The following is a 19,808-nucleotide window of genomic DNA, read 5'->3' as shown; positions in this document are numbered from 1 at the left end:
TTTTGTTAGTTTCAAATTTTAGCTTGTCAGAAACCGAAACAATCACCTTTATATTCCACCACAAGGGGGTGCCATCGTGATACATCAGAAAAAACAACAACAAAGAAGACAGACCAGAAGTGCCTCCTGTCTCAATCCAGAGCACCTTGAACTAAGAAACTTTCCTTTATTTTATTGTTATATATTCTTATTTTGTTTCGTCTTCCACCTTTTGAGAATGTTTGCGTGTTGGCTGTGTCGTGTAAGGGCACCAAAGTGTGTCGGCTCGTTCGCGAACACCAGACACTTAACGGACACCTGTAGTGACAAGGGGCCAATCCGCATCGGCTGCGCCTCGGGGTTCTGGGGGGACACGGCCACCTCAGGTACAGCCCACCTACCGTGCTAATACAAACTCAGTACATATTCATCTTTATTTTGTGTGCGTGTACACAGTACCTCAGCTGATCCATGGCGGTAAACTGGACTTTTTGGTGTTTGATTACCTGAGTGAGATCACTATGTCGCTCCTAACAGCAGCCAAGGCAAAGGCACCTGTAAGTATATAATAGCATGTGAGAGTGGGACATTCAACTGATGGCATTGTCTCGTAGAATCTGGGTTACGCTCCGGACTTTGTCCATGCTGCCTTGGCGCCGTCCATCCACGAAATCCACAGAAAAGGTGAGTCTCCTGTTTGCGGAGCAACCTGGATGGATCTCCACAGCAACCAACTTTGTCCCCTCACAGGTGTGCGTGTGGTCAGTAACGCGGGTGGGGTGAACCCATTAGCCTGCGCCGCGGCCATACAGGACGTGGTCAAGAAGGCCGGCCTGGACCTCAAGGTTGCAGTGGTGACGGGTGATGACCTCATGGCCCACGTGAGGAACACTGCTACTCACTGACCTCTTGTGACTAACTCGGTTACGTTTGACACACTGGCTCGTTTCCTTTTGACAGGCTTTTTGACTCATTGACTTGCTGCCATATTGAATTGTTACCTCACCAAGATTGACTTATTGACATGTTAATTCAGTGTCACACTTGTTCATTGGATTTTTTTCTCCACAGAGAAGCAGCCTCGCAGAGGTCAAGATGGCCGACGACGGCAGCAGCCGCGCTTTGCCAAAAACGCTGCACAGCATGAACGCCTACCTCGGGTATGTGAATGCTCACGTGCGCATCTTGTTCACCCTGCATGCTAATGTCTTAATGTGTGCACAGGGCAATGCCCATCCGCCGCTGCCTGGACCTTGGCGCTGACATCGTGGTGACGGGCCGTTGCGTGGACAGCGCCCTCGCTCTTGGCCCTCTCATGCACGCCGTATGTTTGGGGTTTTTAAAATATGTGGTTGCCCTAAAAACATGCCTTCACTTGATAATCTGCTCCTTCGCAGTTTGGATGGGGAAAAAGCGACTTGGATCTGCTGGCCGCCGGAAGGTGAGGAGACCGATTCGCCGGCTCTTTGACTTACTGCCTCCTCATACATGCTGCCTCGCTGACCGCTCCTTGTGATGTGGTCCAGTCTGGCAGGCCACCTGATCGAGTGCGGCGCCCAGAGCACTGGCGGGATCTTCACCGACTGGCATCGCGTCCCTGACTGGTGAGAACCTCGCCAGCCGCCCAGGTCCCTGCTAAGCCCTGGTGAACTCCGATGACCTCTGGCAGGGACAACATCGGCTTCCCAGTGGTGGAATGTTCCGCTGACGGCTCCTTCGTTCTCTCCAAACCGCCAAAGACGGGCGGGCTGGTGGCGTTTGGCACGGTGGCCGAACAGCTGGTGTACGAGATTGGCGACCCGCGGCGATACATGTTGCCTGACGTCGTCTGCGACTTCAGCCGTGTGCTCATACACGAAGTCCCCGGTATGTGTGCCATTTTGATGTTGAATCCTAATCTTGACAGTGATGGCAATGATGTGTTTTGTGTGCGCAGGTATCGATGGCGGCGCCGTCAAAGTGAGCGGCGCTAAAGGCTTTCCTCCGTCACCTAACTACAAGGTGAGCGATAACGAAATTAGCCCAGGGGGGCGTGGCTACATCGTCGACCTCAACATTTCCCGCCGCGTCCGCAGGTGTGCGCCACGTACATGGACGGCTTTCGTGCGACCGCCGTGTGTCCGCTCGGCGGGCCGAGAGCGGCGGAAAAAGCCCGCAAGACCGCAGAGAGCATCGTCAAAAGGTTTGTTTGTCGTCATGGAAACATCCGGAATGTTCACTGCTCACAAAATGTGGGTCGGCTCAAATTAGCGCCATCTGTGAAGGTTATCGTACATCTTAGGTTCATTCTTAAATTTCACCTGAGCGATGCGTATTCCAAACTTGATGTTTGCGTAGGGCAAAGCGCATATTTAAGCATTTGCGTCTGGAGGACTTCTCAGCCGTCAACATCCAGGTTTTGGGAGCAGAGGACACGTACGGCCCCAACGGCTCCAACAAGGTGAGACCTGCACCTTTGACCTCAGGATGCCAACGAGGCTAACGCACTGGCTTTGCAGGAGGCCAGGGAGGCGGTCCTCTGGTTGGCTGTCCACCACAAAGACAAGAAGGCACTGGAGCTCTTCTCCAGAGAGATTGCCGCTGCCGGGACCGGCATGGGTACGATTGTCACTCTCACGCTGTCGTCATTCAGTATCTGTACTTGTGTTACTTTCCCAACACTTTTGTCGTGACAAACCTTTCAAGGTGGCAAGTAATGTCTGTTCCTTTTAGTCGCGCGCGTTTGCCCGTGTGGCCTGTGACGTTTGTCCCCCTTGCTCACAGCTCCCGGACTGTGCGGCATCGTGGGCGGGCGTCCCCGAGTGTGAGTACGAGCCACCCGCATGGCCACTTCTGTCAAATACATTTTTGTCATACACTCATTCACCTCAATGTCGTCATCTTCCAAGGTCGCCGGTCCTGAAGCCGCTTTTCTTCTTCCACCCCAAGTCGCAACTCCAACTCGACATCTACGTAGATGGACAGTGGGTGGAGTCTCTCTCGGAGGCGGAGCCTGACACGCCGGAGCAGGAAACCCCTCTCGATGGTGCGGAGGAAGCACCTGACGCAGGTGAGCTGGGAGCGGCTTGTGGTTCTTAAACGTTTTACACGCAGTACCAACTCGTAAATATGTAACTCTCCGAGGATGTCATGATCAAGATTAAAATAAAGCAACATGAAGTAACATTATGGATAATTTGAACATCTTGAATGCAGGAAAGAACAAAAAAAAAAAAATTAAACGAAAAAAACAATGCTTTTTTCCAAATACAAGTGAGCTGTACTAAAACTATAATTAACTGAAATTTTAAAAAAATCTGAGCATTTTAAACCTGTTTGAATCTGCAGTGCCCTTAATTTGACCAAATAAACTGTTCTTGAATAATAATTGAATTAATCAAAATAAATGTTTGAAAACAAAACTGGTTTCAAAAGTCAAATAGAACTGATTTGGAATTAACAAATGCACTGTACTGGATTAAAAAGGAAAGTTTGATGTTGCCCAGTTTATTTCAGTGATCCTTTTTTGTATCACTAGAGGGCGCAGCGTTCGGGCTCCCATTGTGATATATTGCCCGTTGATGTTGTAGCGCTTCCTAGCGGGCCGCACTGCTACCGGCTGGAGGACGTGGCCTACGCTAGAAGCGGCGACAAAGGAGACTCTGCCAACATCGGTGAGCCTCGCTAACCGCTCGCACTTCTTCACGCTAAGCTAACCGTTAGCTTCTGACGCAGGAGTGATCGCCCGCGACGCCCGCCTCTACCCCTACCTGAAGAAACACCTGACTGCCTCTGTGGTGGAGGAATACCTGGCCCACCTCTTCCCGCCGGGCCTGCACGGCGCCGTGACACGGTGAGCGGCTTGCGAGCGGGCCACGAGGACCAACCCCAATATTTTTTGCGAACCGCTGTGACTCGTCATGACTAAGCAGATGACTGCTTCAGGCTGTTCGTGTTCTGTTTCTAATTGGTCCCAAATGTCTTTCGCCGCCACCGCCACCACCACATGGAATCTTGGCGCTGAAAGACTCCACTGTTTGTCTTCACAGCAACGCCAAAATGGGACGACATGCAGCCAAAACTCTGTACTTGAGTAGAAGTACAGATACTGGTTTAAGACTTGTAACTAGATGAAACCAAATGCATTTATTGCTTTTTGTTTCGCTGTATCTATTGAACGGCCATTGTGCTCCTCTTGGCCACTTGGTGGTAGTATAATACAGATAGATATAGTCACAACTCTCAGCTCATCAGTACAGCACTCATATTAGTAGTTCTTTGTGGATGATAAAGAATAATATGGCTGTAAGTACACATGCTGCTGCACTGTTTGTGTTCTGTCCGTTTGTTAAAGTTTTTTACCGCTGCCACATAAGTTCTAATTAGTGTTAGCTTTAGGCTAGCACACTGAAAGATTAAGCCTTTTTTTTTTTTTTTTTATACAAATGTTCAGTTTGTTGAGTGCTGTTTATTGTGATGCGAGTTGAGTTCACTGCCACACAACAGCATAAGTACGATAGCAAAGTATTTGTATTTCATCATTGCCAACACTGGTTACCCGTTTGCTATAAGCATGTGTTAGCAATTAGCCGTAAAAGACGCAATGAAATGCAACATGGCCGCCCCAGGCACTTCATTAGTACGTGTCGAAGTCTCGTTAAAGTGGTGGAAACGTGCACACGCATTTGTGTTGTCATGGTTACAAGTGCTTTTGTGTGTGTGTGTGTGTAGGTACACTCTACCAGGGATCAATGGACTCAATTTTGTCCTGAAGAATTCACTCGGTGGGGGAGGGGTGGCGTCCCTGCGCAGTGACCCCCAGGTAAGACCCTCACGCACGCACACATTCACACACACGCCCACATGGGGTGGCTGTCAATCAACATGGGTTTGTGTGTGTGGACCTCCTGCAGGGAAAAGCCTTGGCTCAGATGTTGCTGGACTTGAAACTCCGTGGACTTCCTGACCTCACGACCATGCTCGGTTAACACACACACAGACACACACATGTGCACACATGGTTTTAGCTGCAGAGGACTTGACTGTCAGCTTCGATCACATGACCTTCCCGGACTTCATTGGAGTGGCGACCTCTCACCTCGCTCTGTGGAATGTCACTTCTTCCTTAATTGCAAACAGGCCTTCGGTCGTCATCACGACCGCTGCCAGTTTGGCCCCTTCACTCTTTGGGAAAACCATTGCGGAACAATTGCGACATAGCCAAGCTTTCATTGAAAGTGCCGTCCTTCATTGGCAGGAATTAAAAGGTGTCGTCAAGTCCCGCCCGTGTGTCTGGGAGACTGCCTTTTACGACCTTTAACCTCTCTGATGTTGCTTTTCGGCTTCTTGCGAAGTCTGGTGACAAGTTGGCTCGCTACTGCTAATGTAGCCTGTTAGCGTAGTGTGATGGCTACCGCACATCTGGCCAGCGTTACTGTCTCTCTCTCTCTCTCTCTCTTTCTTTCACTCTCTTTCTTTCACTCTCTCTCTTTCTCACTCTCGCTCACACACACACACACATGCTGTTTGTCAGTCAACATGTGGATTGTTGTCCCGTCAACATACCCAGGGGGTGGGGGCTTAATGATGTGTGTGTGTGTGTGCGTGTGCTTGTGCGTATGGGTGTGTGCGTGTGTGTGAGTGAGAGAGCGCAAAAGCGAGAAGCCATTTGGTGGTCTGGAAGCAGTGATGTCAGCCTCACTGCTAAACGCTCACTTTATTTTCCTTCATGCTTTTTGTGTGTGTGCCTGGAAAGTTGCTGGAGAAAAAAAAACAAAGTGCTCTTTCTTTAAGTGTGCCGTATGACCCCCCCCCCCCTTACTTCCTTTCACGTTTGCGTCCTGTGATTCTATTGGCTGGCTGGATTGTGTGTGTCCTTGTGTGTCTGTTAAACCATCCAAGTGGTATTAAGTACTGCTGCTTTGCATTAAGTTCCACATAGTAAATAACCATACTTATAACTAGTCTCTTTACCGCCCCCTGTTGGAGGCGTGGTGGTCTAGCAGCGCCACTTCCCAATTTTTTGTGGTAAAATCAGAATTATTCACACCCCAAAAAGTGGGTCTCTTTCTTGTCACGCCCATCTGGCCCCACCCCTTGTGCCAATGTGCCCGGACCCATTCGGAGCATCAGGCGCGTGGCGTCATGGTGGCCGCGCTCACCTTCTTGCCGGACAAAGTGCTCTTCTAATCCTTTGCGTCATGCTGGACGCGCTCGCCTTTTTTCTGGACAAAGTGGTCTTCTTGGTGACGTGCGCGCACCCACCACCTCCGCCCCTTGAGCGTGGGCGCGCCTATCGGCGCGGCGACTTGTTGGAGGTGCCGCGCACGCTTTTCACGCACTTCGGTATCTACCTGGGCGACGGCCGCGTGGCGCACCTCATCCCGGACATCCTCCCCGCCGTCACGTCGGATGCGCGCCACCTCCGCCACAAGGTGACCAACACGCGCCTGCTCCTCGGCGTGCTAGCCAAGCGAGCGAGCGTGCGCGTGGATTCCCTGGAGGACTTCGCGTACGGCGCAAGCGTGAGGCTCAACACGCACGCCATGGAGCGCGCCGGCCCCGTTCCTCCAGACGCGGAGGACGCGGCGCGGCGGGCCGAAAGTCTGCTCGGCAGCGTCCCCTACAGCCTGCTGTGGAACAACTGCGAGCATTTCGTCACGTGGTGCCGCTACGGAGCTGCGCGCAGCCTGCAAACGGAACAGGTAAGAAATGTCTCCGTTAAAAGGGGCACCGGGCGTTTATAGTTTTGCCTTGTCTGTTATAGCGTTTGATTGTTGACGTCAGAAAATCGGCAAAAAAAATATTGATCCGTTCTCTCAAGGTAGTTATTTCGCTTAAAGCAGTGGTTTTTGAATCTTTTACACCAAGCTCTATCTAAAAGTACTTGGATTTTTGAATACTGTCATAATTACATATGTACATCTTTATATAGCTATGTTTGTGCCTCTCTCTATAAATATATATTTTGTAGGTTGCGTGTTTAGAGAGATTTTGTATACACTGTAGCTACGTGTTAATAAAAAATGAGGCAAGTACATTTAAGATTGCAAACTGGAGTGGCATGCACAGTATTGTTTCGTGTGCCGTTTCATTTTTTCCCCCCTGCAAATGAAGACCAAAACAGCTCATAAAATTGTACCTGAATAACTGGTTGAAAACGGTGTTATCTTTAAGTTAATTACAAGGGAACTCAACTAAAACACTGCTGGTTAAAAAAAAAGAAATATGGATGATTCTTTGCATACCACTAGAGAGAGCCCATGTGCCACTACTTTGAAAATCACTGCTTCAAGCACGTTTGCTTTCTAGAAGCACGTCATCACTTCTGAGAGGGTGACTTTTTAAAAGGATAAAAAGGCTTATGTTTTGTTAAAAAAGCCAGAAAGAAATATGTTTTACAGAATCTTTGTGTTTCCATTGGGCATTTCGTTATTTAGCTATACTTAAGTTTATGCTGTCATTGTGTTTTTATCTCAGGAAGTTAGACGGTCGAATACAAGATGAGAATTAACAACTCTTTTGTTGTTTTGTTCTTTTTCAGTTCTGCCAATGGTTGAAGTCTCAGATCCGAGACCAGCGGAACGTATATGCGGCTGGTCTGCTGGGCCTCCTCTCCCTGGCTTGCTGGGGCGTGTCCTCCGGGACCACCCTGCCTGTCATCCTAATCCCCTTCACGTTGTGGATGGCCAGCTGAATGAACATTTCAAACCACCTAACACCAATTTGTGAATTTTTCTATGCAATCTTTCTGTTTTCAGGAGCCTGTAATGTTTTCAACTTTTGTAAATAAAGAATTCATTCGGAAAGGCCTCGTACTGCTGGTCTTTATGTGAGAGCGTTTCAGTAAGTTTTAGATTGTAGCCTATTACAAGATGTGTAAGAGAGCGCTTTCGTCCAGTGAGGCAAAATGAAGCTTCAAATTTGCTTCATGAACAAGTGGGTGTATTCTTCAGTCCTCTAGATGGCACTGTCTGCCCAACATTGCGCTGAAAGCACGCTGGCTTTCCATTTTTTTATCTCCCCCCCCCCCCCCCCGTATTTAAACTAACAGTGCCATCTAGAGACCTGAAAAAATACAACTGCTTCATGAAGCAAATTTGAAGCTTCATTTTCCCATTACTAGTGAAAAACAAAAAAGTTTCAAGTGTGTGTTGAGGCAGATCTTTTTTTGGTGTGTGAGTGAAAACATTTTCTGTTATGTGTGAGAGCATTTTAGTTGTGTGAGTCATACATATTTTAGTATTTTGTGGGAGGGCTTCCGTTCGGTGCAAATGGAAAAAAGTCAGGGTGTGTGAGAGCAATTCAGTTACGCGTGAAGCAAAACGTTTTAGTAGTTTGTGTGCGCGTGCGTGTGTGTGTGCCTATGTAAGATTGATTTAGTATTGAACACACTTTCATTTGTCATGATTTTTTTGACTGGTGTGACGCGGGTAGAAACTGTTCTTAGTAGTGTGGGAGCGTTTTAGTAGAGCGGTGTGTGTGTGTGTGAGAGAAAGCATGAACAAAATGGAGCACTGCGCGTGACAGAGCATTTCAATCAGGGACGTGTGTGTGCATTATGACCCCGTCGCCCCCCTTGTAATTCTGCAGGTGTGTTCCTAGCAAACGAGTCAACTGAGGTGGGGGATGGATGGTAATTGTTGTCATGGTTACCATGTATTGTTACCGACAATGTTCGTCATTGTTGCGCTGGGAGTTTATTTTCCTGCCAGGCGTCTCTCGGGATGCTCCCTTGTCCGGAATGTTCTTGACGATTCGACCTTGGAACCCGGTGTCATTTCCTTGGTTCCGGCTGACAGCCTGACCTTTTGCCGTGAATGCCGTCATGCGATTGGTTGAACCCCCCCCCCCCTCCACTTGCCTTTTGTCTTGGGCTGTGTGGTCGTAATTTGCTCATTGTTGTCAGGCCTGACAAGGACGGGCGGCTACCAGTCAAAAGCGCATTAATGTGCAGCGCGGTGTGTAGTGGTTAGCGATTCTGCCTCGCAGCTCTGGGTTCGAATCCCATTTGAATATTTCCTTTTCCGTACATTGAGGACTTTTGTGGCGTGCTAGTCGTTTGTCTAACCAAAAGTATTGGAACGGCTGGGTTAATTCCTTTGTTTTTGTTGGATACTTAATACAATTTATAAAATAAATTAAATTATTTGGATTCTTGATCAGAAGACAAATGAGACAAAAGTTCAGAATTCCAGTTTTTTTTTTTTTTGGTCTTTACTTGTAACCAAGTCTGCGACATGACTTTACCTGACTGACGTATTCTATATTAGAAATACTGTCTGTCTTTCTTTTCTTTTATTTTTGGGTTCTTTCTCCATTCAGTTCCTTCTTCAGGAGGTAACATACATGCTCAATCGGGTTGAGATCGGAGAAACAAACAAAACCCGAAAGGCGCTGTCCCGGAAAAGCATTTCAAATGAATAAAGCGGTGGCCTCAAAGAAAAGGTGCTGGGCCCAAATCCCGTGATATAAAAGCAGTCTTGCTTTATTTCTCTTTTGATTAAAACCCCAAATGTTTTGTGTACACAACAAAAACAAAGGAATTGATCTTGCCATTCCCATACTGTGAGAGGAGACTGCATGTATGTGCAAGGGTGAAAGAAAATGGCTGGATGGATGCCTTTCATGCAAATCAACATCCTCGTCCTCCCTCCCCCCTCTTGGCCTCCTTTGTGACTTTGCTCCCCGCCCCCAAGTTGCGTTCCCTTGGCGTCGGCCTTGACGCGGCACCACCTTGATGTGACGTCAGTTCTGACATCAGGAGCCAGCGTGCGCTCCTTCACACACCTCCTCTGTGCCGTGTGGAAGAGGGAAAGAAATGTGTGCGGGTGGGGGGAGGGGGGGGAGGATGGGGCGATCTCGGGAGACCACCATAATAGTCTATTTTTATTTTTCTGCTGGCAACCGACCACGGCGGCGAGCTGCTGGGGTAACAACCATCTTGTCGCTAGTGCAGGGGTGGGTAACTTTGTGGACATTTGTTATTTCCAAATAGACAGAGAAGCCAGGATCAGTAATGAATATATGTAGTCTCTTTTTTTAATTTATAAAATGTTTAAAATGGCAGATGCTTACACTTGTTTGTTCTAATAATATGTTACTTTATTTACAATAAAGGCCTTGATGAATTACATGAAATAAATGAATACAAAATACATTACAATTTAGAAAAGAATGCTAAATTAACAAATTTTGCTGAAGAAAATGTTAAAGAATAAAAATGAAAAGTAATACTTAATTGAAGATGAATGATCTGATATTATGATAGGATTGTTTGACCTCTACAATTTTCTTTGGAACACCCACCACAACACCGCTACATAGTTGTGGCAGAAAAAGCAAAGCGGGAAGAGTCTCTGTCGCAGAGCTACGTAGCCTCAAAATCTATAAGAACACCTAGCGCTCACAGTCGCAGAGCTATGGAACAGCTAGCGCTCACAGTTTTTCCGCTACAGTGAGTCAATAAAAGTGCATCAATCAATCGCCAGATGTTCCGGCCTGAGTCTAGACTGTATTTTGTTTTTTATGCGACTCCAGTTTATTTTTCAAAGCATAATAATGTACTTCCTTATTGCAGTAAGCGTCTGTCCCACAAGGAGGCGATGAAGCGCTCGGCTGCTGTTTCTTCATTTGTGATTGACTGCCAACATAGAACAGGTGTGTTTAAATGTCGAACAAGAATGTTAGATAAGATGAGGCAAAACTTTAAACTTCTCCTCTCGTTTGACTGCATCGGTAAACACAGCGCTTCCAGCTAGGCCAAACCTTTATCTCGACCCTGCGCTGTGCCCTTTTATGGTCACGCCAGCAAAATGGTGCACACGAATTTTGCCCACAATTTTTCTTCCGAGAGCTGCATACTTAAAAATCGAAGGACGTAAGGGCCACTTTGACAATCAAGGATTTAATAAACACTAATTCTTATCAATTTAATGGTGTCACCTTAAGTGGATCTTTTTTAGCCTATTCTAATATTTGGCACAATACAATTCCTCCATCCGATTAATTTAAAAAAAAGTTGGCTAATGAGTATAATAACTCCCTCATGAATTAAACACACAGCTGTTCTCCCATAATTCGTTTTTCTACCGCATATAATTATACAACAGACAAAAAAAATAGACCGAATATTTAAATGTCATCATTTTTTAATGTGTTTAAAAATGTATAGAATTTAAAAACAGTAATACGTGAGGATTAAATGGGACATCCAATTAATTGGTTGGGCCCTAATCTTGAAATAACGCGATGCACTTTGATTTTCACTAAGCAGCTTTTCTCGGCCGTGTAGCATCAGCGCAGCTAGCTTCTTTGTGGGTGGATTCCTTTGGGATATTTGGCCGAGGGGAAAGTGGATCCACTTTCGCCCCAGTGCTTCCATTTGCTTGAATTTTCTACTTGTTTCTTGTGCATTCATCCATTCATTTTGTCACACTTTTTTTTACCATTGAGATCATCCAATTTCATCCATTTTGTATTTTTCATTGATTGATTTTAGTTATTGGGTGTGATTTTGTATTGTCATGGCAATGCATTGTGCCACCTCCCCTCTGCTCACTTTGATATGCTCTTCCTCCTCCATCATCTTCCTCCTCTCATTCACAAACACGCCCCGCCTCCACTATGTGACGCTCCCCTGCCTCGCTTGCGTCTTTTTCTTCTTTGCCGCCTTCTCGCACTCGCGCAGTGATGCAACGTGCTCGTCTTCTGTGACAAGGCATTGGATGATTTGGAAAAGTAAACAACAACGCCTTTCTTCTTTTTCTGTGTTTGTCCAGACAGCCAAGGACTTTTAGAGGCTGGACCACGGAGACGCCACCGGTCAGTGTGAAAGCTTTTTAATATATATGTAGAATAATATTCATACAAATAAGTGTCACTTTTATTTTGGAGGATGATGTCAGAGGCTTGTCATTTCTCAGGGAATCACGTCTGCGATAACATGAATTTTTTAACATACATTATGTAAATGTAAGCGAATACATTATTATTGAAGTAATCATTCACTGCCAGACCTTTTTTTGAGCATTTTGAAAATCTGGGGGTTTAAAAAATCGAAAAAGTTTGACTGTGCCTTTTTCTCTTCTTTTATAATCAGCTGTAGAAAAAAGGCAGGTTGCACAAAATTTGTCCCTATGGACTCCCAGTGTGCCTATCTCATTTCTAAAATGGTACGGTAATGTTATCTAACATTGATTGTGCTTCTGTAAAGTTATTTCCAAGCTTGGAATTTACAGTATGCCAACATTGGACTCTCCCTTAGCCAACGGCTGGAAATAAGTTTATGAAAAAAGTACGTATACAATTATAAAAGTAAAAATAAAAATACATTCATAATATGCCACTAATTTGTGACACTAGTGTATACCTATTTTGGCACCCCCTTGTATATTATGTAATTAGCCCTGATGCCACACCGCCGTCAGCCTGCCCAGCTCCATACAGCCGCATATGGCTACGTACGTAGTTTACCACGGTGAATGTGTGAGTGCATGAATAAAAGAGCCAGGAAATATACAAATATACAAAATATAAACATGATTATTTATTTATTTATTTATCTATTTATTTATTTATTTATTTATTTATTTATTTATTTATTTATTCATTCATTCATTCATTCATTCATTCATTCATTCATCCATCCATTCATTCATTCATTCATTCATTCATCCATCCATCCATCTATCTTATTTATTATTATTATTATATTATGATGATGATTACTATTTTTTAATTAGCCCAGGGTGTCACAATGACGCACTGGTTTGCACGTCCGCCTCTCAATGTGGGGGTTGTGGTTTTGATTCCAGCTCCTGGAGTTTGTTCTCTTCTGTCCTGCGTGGGCTTTCTTCGGGTTCTCCAGTTTCCTCCCACATTCCAAAAACATGCACGGTAGCCCGATTGATCGCTTCAAATTGTCCGTAGGTGTGGTTGTAAGTGTGAATGTTTGCTCGTCTTTGCATACTTTTTGGGATTAGCTGGTAACCAGTTGTGAGGAGAAGCGGTTTGGAAGATGAATGAATGAATGAATGAATGAATGAATGAATGAATGAAATTAGCCCTTATAAAGACATCAAGTCAGCAAAATGACTTTGCAAAGTGGCGTCAGCACTTACACAGTATGTATAATTCTGCACCAGATGTATTTGACTTCTATGGTGTTGCCATGTCGGGAGGCCTCAAATGTCACTTCCCGACGCCGTCATTTATCTCGTCTTGACAACATTAGCATTTGGGTGCGGCGTCCCTCAGGGCAGCATGCCCGGCCCCTGTTGGTTTGTTTGTCATAAATGCTGAACAGACACCTCCATGCAGGTGATGTCCGCGCCTCTAGCTAAATCGGCTCCTCCAGATGAGTGTGAGCCAAAAATAGCCTCGGCGGGAAACGTGTTGATGAATAAATCAGTGTCCGCTCATGCTTTGCGAACTGCCACGCACTCCGTTGCTCTTGATCCCAAAGGTCGCAGTCGATTTAAATTCTTTAAATGTTTCTGTCCTCTTTGCTTCTGCAGGCAACGTGGGATGGCCCTGCCAAGCCGACAAGAACGACTGGACGCACAAAGTGTGTGAGTTCACAAACTGTATGTTTGCCTTCGGAGTTCCCAGCCGCGACACGTGAGAACGGACGGACGAGAAATGATTGAGCATCTTCAGTTGGTCGTTAGACTTCTGGGCAGGGACATGGGCCCGGAACTGGACAGGCGAGATACATAATTGGACGTCGGACCCATGCGATTGGACAAAAGTGTGTGAATCTGTGCATTTTTGCCAACTGCGAGTCCCTCTTAAACGTGTGTGATTGGACATACGACATGGACTGTCTTGACGTCAGTCAGGAGGACCCACCCACGGCCGGGGCTGAGAACCTCAGTTGCAAATACGACTTTGCGGCCGACGCAGAGTGCCTCGACTTCGAAGGCGGGACCTTTCTGGAAGACCCCATCCGACTGCCCGGCGTGCAGGTGAGTGGCAGGTTGACCCCCGAAGCAAATGCCCGTCGGCTAACTCCTGCGTGTGTGTCTCTCCTGGCAGGTGGTATTGATTGTGGCCTACACTGCCATTATCCTGCTGGGGCTTGTGGGTAATTCGCTGGTCATTTACGTCATCTACCGCTTCAAGACACTGCGCACTGTCACTAACTTCTTCATCGCCAACTTGGCTGTCGGTATGTTCGTTTAGAGGCACACGTGGTAGTTATGTTAGGGTCATGTGATGGGGTCAGCGTTATAAATAATTTAGTTAATCACTAATCAATTAATAATAATTAATAATTAAATTAATAATAATTAAAATTACAATTTTTTTTATTGTTAGTTTTGGATTTATTAATGACAGTTAATTTTCAAAAAAAAAAATTAAAAGCATTTTTGTTTTCATTTTGTTCGTTTTTATTTTTTCTAATAATATTTTTTAAATTAATGATTAATAATTAAATTAATAATGATTAAAATTAATATTTTTTATTGTTAGTTTGAGATTATAATTATTATTATTTATTTTTTTAAGAAGCATTTTTGTTTTTATTTCATTAACAATTTTTTTTCTCAATTTTTGTTTTAATTTTGGTAGTTTTTGTTAACTCTATTGACCGGATGAGGTCCATGTGAAACCTTCTTCCAATTTTTAAATATATGTATTTTTTTTTAAAGAAAACCAACTTTATCCAAGGCGTAAGTCAGATATTTCAGCTTTTAACTGGCCCAAAGTGAAGGTTGCAAGGAGTAAGGAGTTTGTTGAATATGTTGTTTTTCAATAAGCCCCCGAGCTACAGCTCGCTCGCAAAGCCCAGTTTAAATGTTGCGTGTTTGTTAAATGCCACTTCCTGCCCCCTCAGCCGACCTGCTGGTGAACGCCCTGTGTCTCCCGTTCACGCTGGTCTACACGCTGCAAGGTGAGTGGCACTTTGGCGCCGCCCTCTGCTTCCTGGTGCCCTTCGCCCAAGGCCTCGCCGTCCACGTCTCCACTCTGACCCTCAACGTCATCGCCCTGGACCGCCACAGGTCAGCTGGCAAGGGAGCGCATCTCCGTGGGCCGAGGTTTGACAAGATGTTGTCGTGGTTACAGGTGTATCATTCACCATCTGGAAACCAGGATGCGTAAGGTCACGTGCTTCTGGGTCATCGCAGCCACGTGGTTGCTGAGCGCCGCGCTCGCCAGCCCCCTCGCCATCTTCCGAGAGTACGGATCGGTCACGCTTTCGGGACACAGCATCCAGGTGGAGGGCGCCGTCTGTATATCAGTGAGCTAGGGACTTTACTCAAAAAGCTTAAGACCTGATCATTGCTTGAGACTTGAAGATTAAACTTGAGATTTGCTCTTTTGACTGTGAACAAAAACAATGACTTGCCGCCTTGGACTGCAGGTGTGCACAGAGAAGTGGCCCGGGTCCAGCACGGACGGGACGGTGTACAGCGTCTCCATGCTGGTGCTGCAATACTTCCTCCCGCTCTCCATCATCTCCTTTGCCTACACCCGCATTTGGTCCAAGCTGCGACGTCACGTCAGCCCAGCAGAGGGCAAGGGCGACGGAGCGTCTGCAGGTTCCGAGCGCCACCGCCGCCACTGTAAGGCCACCAAAATGCTGGTGACCATGGTGGTGGTGTTCGCCGTCAGTTGGCTCCCTTACCACGCCTTCCAGCTGGCCACCGACATCGACAGCAGCGTGCTGGACATGCCGCACTTCCGCCTGCTCTACACCCTCTTCCACGTGGTGGCCATGTGCTCCACCTTTGCCAACCCGTTGCTCTACGGATGGATGAACCGCAACTACCGCGCCGCCTTCCTCGCCGCCTTCAAGCTCAAGGATAGAGGCTGTCGGCGCAGACGCCAAGACGCCGTCCACCAGGTGGGCGACGGAGGGAGGACCAAGATAGCGGAGGGGAGGCAGGAGGTTGCGTCCGCCTGCCTCAAAGCTACTGACGTGTGAACGTGACATTTCTTGATGGGTAAGAAAAAGCAGCTGACTTCGGGAAAGCGCTCGCCATTTCAAATTGACGTCTTTCCGTTCTCCGATTGGCTGGTCAGAGCAAAACACACATGAATAGATGTTATAATCAGCACTTTGTGAGTACAAGATGTCTATCAATTGTATGTTTTGTCACGTTTTCATATAAATATTGATTGTAAATTGATGATGTTGCCTCCGTTCATATTTTATTTCATGTCAATGTTTTCTAAAATTGCAAGTCTCAGGTACCAAACAGAACTTTTCACATTTACCGTACGAGCGTACACATGATGGGAATAGCGCGGGTCCGTGTTTGCGTACAAAGTGCAGCCGCACAGAAGGTCGTCGCCCCCTCGACGGTTTGCGCAACCTGCTTTGAGTCACAAGTGTCGTGGGAGGCTTCAAAACCACCCAGCTCCGGGATCTTCGGAACATTCGACGAAATGCAACGTCTGAGTTTGCTGCTCTGCCTCGGCCTCGTGTGCGCCGCCGCCTCGCAGGTGAGACGAATACTTTGAATGTTAAGGGACGGATATTAACCCAAAGAAATTTCCTCAGGGGACCGTAGTGGACCCCAGGGGAGCGCGACCCGTGGTGCCCAACACCCGATCTGAGAAATGCGCCACCGAGAAGGAGTGGCCGTTCTGCACCGACGACGACTGGGTAATATTAGTTTTTTTGCCAAATTTAGCAAGCACCAGGAGTGTGAGTATTTTTTTTCCACCTCCGCTGCCAGGGTCACAAGTGCCCATCAGGCTGCAGAATCCAAGGTTTGATGGACCACCAAGATCACAGTCTTCTGAAAAAAATCGAGAAGATCCGTAGCGTGCTGGAGCAGAACCAAGTCGGGCAACGCTCGGCCGATCAGGTGACCAAGCAAACGTACGACTTCCTGAAGGAGAAGCTCATCCTGAACTCCGGTCGGTCCTCGCACACCTTCTGAAACCCCTGCCGTCTTTCGAAGCGTTACGTGACGTGTTCCGTGTGCCTCTCGCAGGTCAAGACGACCGCTACTACAACTTGGCGCAAAACCTTCGCCAGAGGATCTCTGATATGAAGGTGAAGATCGATCGACAGCTGCGGGTTCTGGCGGCCCTCCGTGACCGGGTGACGGATCAGGTGGCAGACATGCAGAGGCTGGAGGTGAGCCTTGTTTCACCACGTCGAGTGGAGAAATCAGAAACAAGTTCCTAAGGGTCCTTTCCCCTCCCTCCCTTTAGGTGGACATTGACATCAAGTTGCGTTCCTGCAAAGGTTCCTGCGAGAAGTACTCTGAGCACAAGGTGGACCACGACACCTACGTGGCTCTGGGCAAACAGGTTCGCTGTTTTCTCAATCTGGCATATGTTCTCAAATATCTCGTATCAGGGAGATTTTTTTCTAAAGGCTCCTTCATTACGCTAAATTCTTTATCCTCTGCAAAGAGTGACTAATATGAATGAGCAGCTGACATGTTACAGCGTTTCCGTATCATTCTGAATTCTACTGGCCTTTCCAGATGAACCAGCTCCAGGGCCAGCAGCTGCAGAGCATCCATACTGTCCACCAGCTGGGAGTGATGCAGAGCAGGCCGCTAGAGCAAGTGTCCTGGACCACCGTCTTCAAGTCCAAGACGGGACAGCAGCCACAAGATGTCTTCCAGGAGGTGAGGCAGGGAATATTCTTTCAAATATAGTCTGACAAATGATGACCTTATCTTCACTCTCATGTTGACCTCCTCTTCTCTTGTTCTCCACTGATCAGGTGAAATCCTTCCAGTTGACGCTTCAGACCGAAGGCTCCAGCTCCTCCCCCGCAACCATCTCCAAAGTTCCAGGTATTTCCACCTCTTCATCACCCTCCTCCACGCACTCTAAGTCCATCACTGAGGTCTCAGGAGGCAACAACGAAGGCTTTTTTGGCGGCAGCTTTGATGACGTCCACCTCACCAGTATGGACACACGAAATTGCGTGATTGTGACCAAGACCACGGTGATGACGGCAGACGGCCCTGTGGAAAGGGTAGTGGAGACCAGGGAGGGCGGTCCCGCCTGTCAGGGGGTCTCCGGCACCAAGGGTGGGCTGGATTCCCTTTTCCCCGGCGTGACTCACGTCTCCTCCAACATCAAGACCGTTCACGTGAGCGGCGTCAAAGGAAGCCACTCGGACATTAAAGCCGGCTTCTCCGAACCCTTTACGGAGGTGGGCTTCGACCTGGGAAAGTTCTTTAACAACAACAAGGAAGACGACGTTCCCGCCGTGCACGCTCGCAGCGTGCAGAGTGCGCACGTCGTACGCCAGAGCGATTACACGGGAAAAGGTACCGCGACCTCCGACCTGGAGTGACGGCGGGTTCTGCTAGCTTAGCGTCGTTAGCCCCAAACCCCACCTTACACTACTCGCAGAAAGTTAGGAAGTGAATAACTACACTAAACTTGTGAATTAAAATTTCAGATGTGCCTCAAATATGCCATGGCAAGGTGAACTAAACTTGAGCTCTAAAATATCCAACCGTTGAAGCTTCCTCCACCTTTTCGTGTTCTCTAACGAGGAGCTAAATGGCCAATTTTAGAGTTCAAATTAACTTCAATATTCCAATTTGTATTCATCGTGAAATTCCACCCCAAAATGGAATATCTCTAACTTTTTCCGAGTAGTGAAACGAAATCTGATTTTTAGCTTTAGCATCCGTGTTGAACTTTCTGGAATTTGAAGAACCGAATGATGTGTTGCAGATTGCGTGGATATCTTTCACAAGCACAGCCGCGGGGAAACGAGCGGCTTGTTTAACATCAAAACCTCGGCTACTGCCGACCTCGTGTCGGCGTACTGCCTTCAGGAGGGGTTGTTGGCCGGCTGGTTGTTAATCCAGCAAAGAGAAAACCAGAACGGCTTGCTCAACTTCAACCGAACTTGGGCCGAGTACCGCGACGGTTTCGGACTTGTGGACGCGCAGGGGAGGGGGGAGATGTGGCTAGGAAATCAGAACCTCCACTTGTTGACCAAGCAGGGTGAAACCCTGCTGAGGGTGGACATGGAGGACGGGGAGGGGGGCGTAACCTCCGCAGAATATGTCATTAGGGTGGGTCCCGAGGAGGAGGGGTACCCTTTACACGTCTCGAGCTACAGCGGCACCGCGGGGGACTCCCTCGCCACGGTCGATGCGACGTCCTCCGTCTCCCACAGCGGGATGAAGTTCACCACTTGGGACCGTGACAATGACACGGGAGATGAAAACTGCGCGGCCACACACGGCGGGGGCTGGTGGTACCACAACTGCCAGTCGGCCAACCTCAACGATGGCGACGGCGCGGTGTGGGCCGGTCGCCGTATGAAGAGAGTGCAAATGTTTGTGCGACCTGCGTCTTTGTGACCTTCTGTATTGACAATTGGTTCTGTTGACTTTCCACCCCTTGTGTCCAGAATGTTCAGCGCTGAACTTAATAAAGAATCGATGTTCACCTCATCTGATCTGTGCGTGTGTTTTAGTGGGATCCAGTTCTCGGGGCTTCAATGGTGAAAGTTTTTCGGGAAGAACCTAAAAGGCTCTCGAAGCTTCACAGGTGTCCCTAATATTTTGAACGCACATTCCACGGGATCTGGTGTCCTCACCGGTCAAGTCCACACATAAACTACTTACGAAAACTATCGATCAACCAAATTTTTCGAATGAGAATATCGAGCTGGTTCAAAAGGTCTTACAAAATTCCGTTTTTTGTTTTGTAATTTCTCAAGACGTCCACTTTTCCGTCTTTCCGTGGCTCTTTCGGTCGTCGTATCCCAGCTGCTACCTCTGAGAACATTTGAAGCCTGGAGTTTATGATGTCATCAGGAGGTTGCAACAGAGATAAAGAGAGACTGGAAGAGTCACAGAAAGTTATAAGTAGACATCCTGTAACTCAAGAAATTAAAGTTCACT

General features: G+C 47.3%; 4 protein-coding genes across 5 annotated transcripts; all 4 read left to right on the top strand.

Moving 5' to 3' along the window:
• Nucleotides 1–74: 74 nt before the first annotated feature.
• On the top strand, nucleotides 75–5,240 carry lratb.1 (lecithin retinol acyltransferase b, tandem duplicate 1). 2 transcript variants are annotated; one of them, XM_061300544.1, is made up of 19 exons: nucleotides 75–365; nucleotides 436–536; nucleotides 594–663; nucleotides 730–860; nucleotides 1,051–1,139; nucleotides 1,204–1,303; nucleotides 1,377–1,420; nucleotides 1,506–1,583; nucleotides 1,649–1,845; nucleotides 1,916–1,980; nucleotides 2,055–2,161; nucleotides 2,317–2,419; nucleotides 2,478–2,577; nucleotides 2,743–2,782; nucleotides 2,868–3,028; nucleotides 3,549–3,632; nucleotides 3,694–3,811; nucleotides 4,690–4,780; nucleotides 4,872–5,240. In XM_061300544.1, exons 1-19 carry the CDS (start codon nucleotides 218–220, stop codon nucleotides 4,944–4,946), a joined length of 1,902 nt encoding a protein of 633 aa, XP_061156528.1. In that variant the 5' UTR covers nucleotides 75–217; the 3' UTR covers nucleotides 4,947–5,240. The 2 variants fall into 2 exon arrangements, with proteins under 2 accessions (XP_061156528.1, XP_061156613.1); XM_061300629.1 differs by lacking the exons at nucleotides 3,694–3,811; nucleotides 4,690–4,780; nucleotides 4,872–5,240 and having other exon boundaries at nucleotides 3,497–3,633.
• A 157-nt stretch (nucleotides 5,241–5,397) lies between these two features.
• LOC133143232 (lecithin retinol acyltransferase-like) lies at nucleotides 5,398–7,766 on the top strand. Its single transcript, XM_061265112.1, has 2 exons — nucleotides 5,398–6,662; nucleotides 7,502–7,766. Exons 1-2 carry the CDS (start codon nucleotides 6,063–6,065, stop codon nucleotides 7,652–7,654), a joined length of 753 nt encoding a protein of 250 aa, XP_061121096.1. The 5' UTR covers nucleotides 5,398–6,062; the 3' UTR covers nucleotides 7,655–7,766.
• Nucleotides 7,767–9,794: 2,028 nt separating this feature from the next.
• On the top strand, nucleotides 9,795–16,094 carry npy2rl (neuropeptide Y receptor Y2, like). The gene is made up of 8 exons (XM_061303678.1): nucleotides 9,795–10,617; nucleotides 11,739–11,781; nucleotides 13,476–13,529; nucleotides 13,796–13,925; nucleotides 13,996–14,128; nucleotides 14,798–14,963; nucleotides 15,028–15,178; nucleotides 15,326–16,094. Exons 1-8 carry the CDS (start codon nucleotides 10,449–10,451, stop codon nucleotides 15,887–15,889), a joined length of 1,410 nt encoding a protein of 469 aa, XP_061159662.1. The 5' UTR covers nucleotides 9,795–10,448; the 3' UTR covers nucleotides 15,890–16,094.
• Nucleotides 16,095–16,304: 210 nt separating this feature from the next.
• Nucleotides 16,305–19,355, top strand: fga (fibrinogen alpha chain). The gene is made up of 8 exons (XM_061300143.1): nucleotides 16,305–16,410; nucleotides 16,469–16,573; nucleotides 16,647–16,830; nucleotides 16,908–17,053; nucleotides 17,131–17,229; nucleotides 17,409–17,555; nucleotides 17,654–18,209; nucleotides 18,625–19,355. The coding sequence occupies exons 1-8, from the start codon at nucleotides 16,354–16,356 to the stop codon at nucleotides 19,260–19,262; spliced, it is 1,932 nt and encodes a 643-aa protein (XP_061156127.1). The 5' UTR covers nucleotides 16,305–16,353; the 3' UTR covers nucleotides 19,263–19,355.
• Nucleotides 19,356–19,808: the final 453 nt, after the last annotated feature.

Source organism: Syngnathus typhle, linkage group LG1 (assembly GCF_033458585.1).
Source record: "Syngnathus typhle isolate RoL2023-S1 ecotype Sweden linkage group LG1, RoL_Styp_1.0, whole genome shotgun sequence".
Taxonomy (NCBI): domain Eukaryota; kingdom Metazoa; phylum Chordata; class Actinopteri; order Syngnathiformes; family Syngnathidae; genus Syngnathus; species Syngnathus typhle.
This window is presented reverse-complemented; position numbering and strand designations above follow the sequence as displayed.

Bases quoted from the DNA above. Each gene is read 5' to 3' on its own strand.
- lratb.1 (XM_061300544.1), top strand. From the start codon at position 218: ATGTTTGCGTGTTGGCTGTGTCGTGTAAGGGCACCAAAGTGTGTCGGC. The intron at 861-1,050 runs GTGAGGAACACT...TTTTCTCCACAG, and splicing joins GTGATGACCTCATGGCCCAC to AGAAGCAGCCTCGCAGAGGT. The intron at 3,812-4,689 runs GTGAGCGGCTTG...GTGTGTGTGTAG, and splicing joins CTGCACGGCGCCGTGACACG to GTACACTCTACCAGGGATCA.
- fga (XM_061300143.1), top strand. From the start codon at position 16,354: ATGCAACGTCTGAGTTTGCTGCTCTGCCTCGGCCTCGTGTGCGCCGCC. The intron at 16,574-16,646 runs GTAATATTAGTT...CTCCGCTGCCAG, and splicing joins TCTGCACCGACGACGACTGG to GGTCACAAGTGCCCATCAGG. The intron at 18,210-18,624 runs GTACCGCGACCT...GATGTGTTGCAG, and splicing joins GAGCGATTACACGGGAAAAG to ATTGCGTGGATATCTTTCAC.
- npy2rl (XM_061303678.1), top strand. From the start codon at position 10,449: ATGTTCCGGCCTGAGTCTAGACTGTATTTTGTTTTTTATGCGACTCCA. The intron at 11,782-13,475 runs GTCAGTGTGAAA...TTGCTTCTGCAG, and splicing joins GGACCACGGAGACGCCACCG to GCAACGTGGGATGGCCCTGC. The intron at 13,926-13,995 runs GTGAGTGGCAGG...CTCTCCTGGCAG, and splicing joins TCCGACTGCCCGGCGTGCAG to GTGGTATTGATTGTGGCCTA.
- LOC133143232 (XM_061265112.1), top strand. From the start codon at position 6,063: ATGTGCCCGGACCCATTCGGAGCATCAGGCGCGTGGCGTCATGGTGGC. The intron at 6,663-7,501 runs GTAAGAAATGTC...GTTCTTTTTCAG, and splicing joins GCAGCCTGCAAACGGAACAG to TTCTGCCAATGGTTGAAGTC.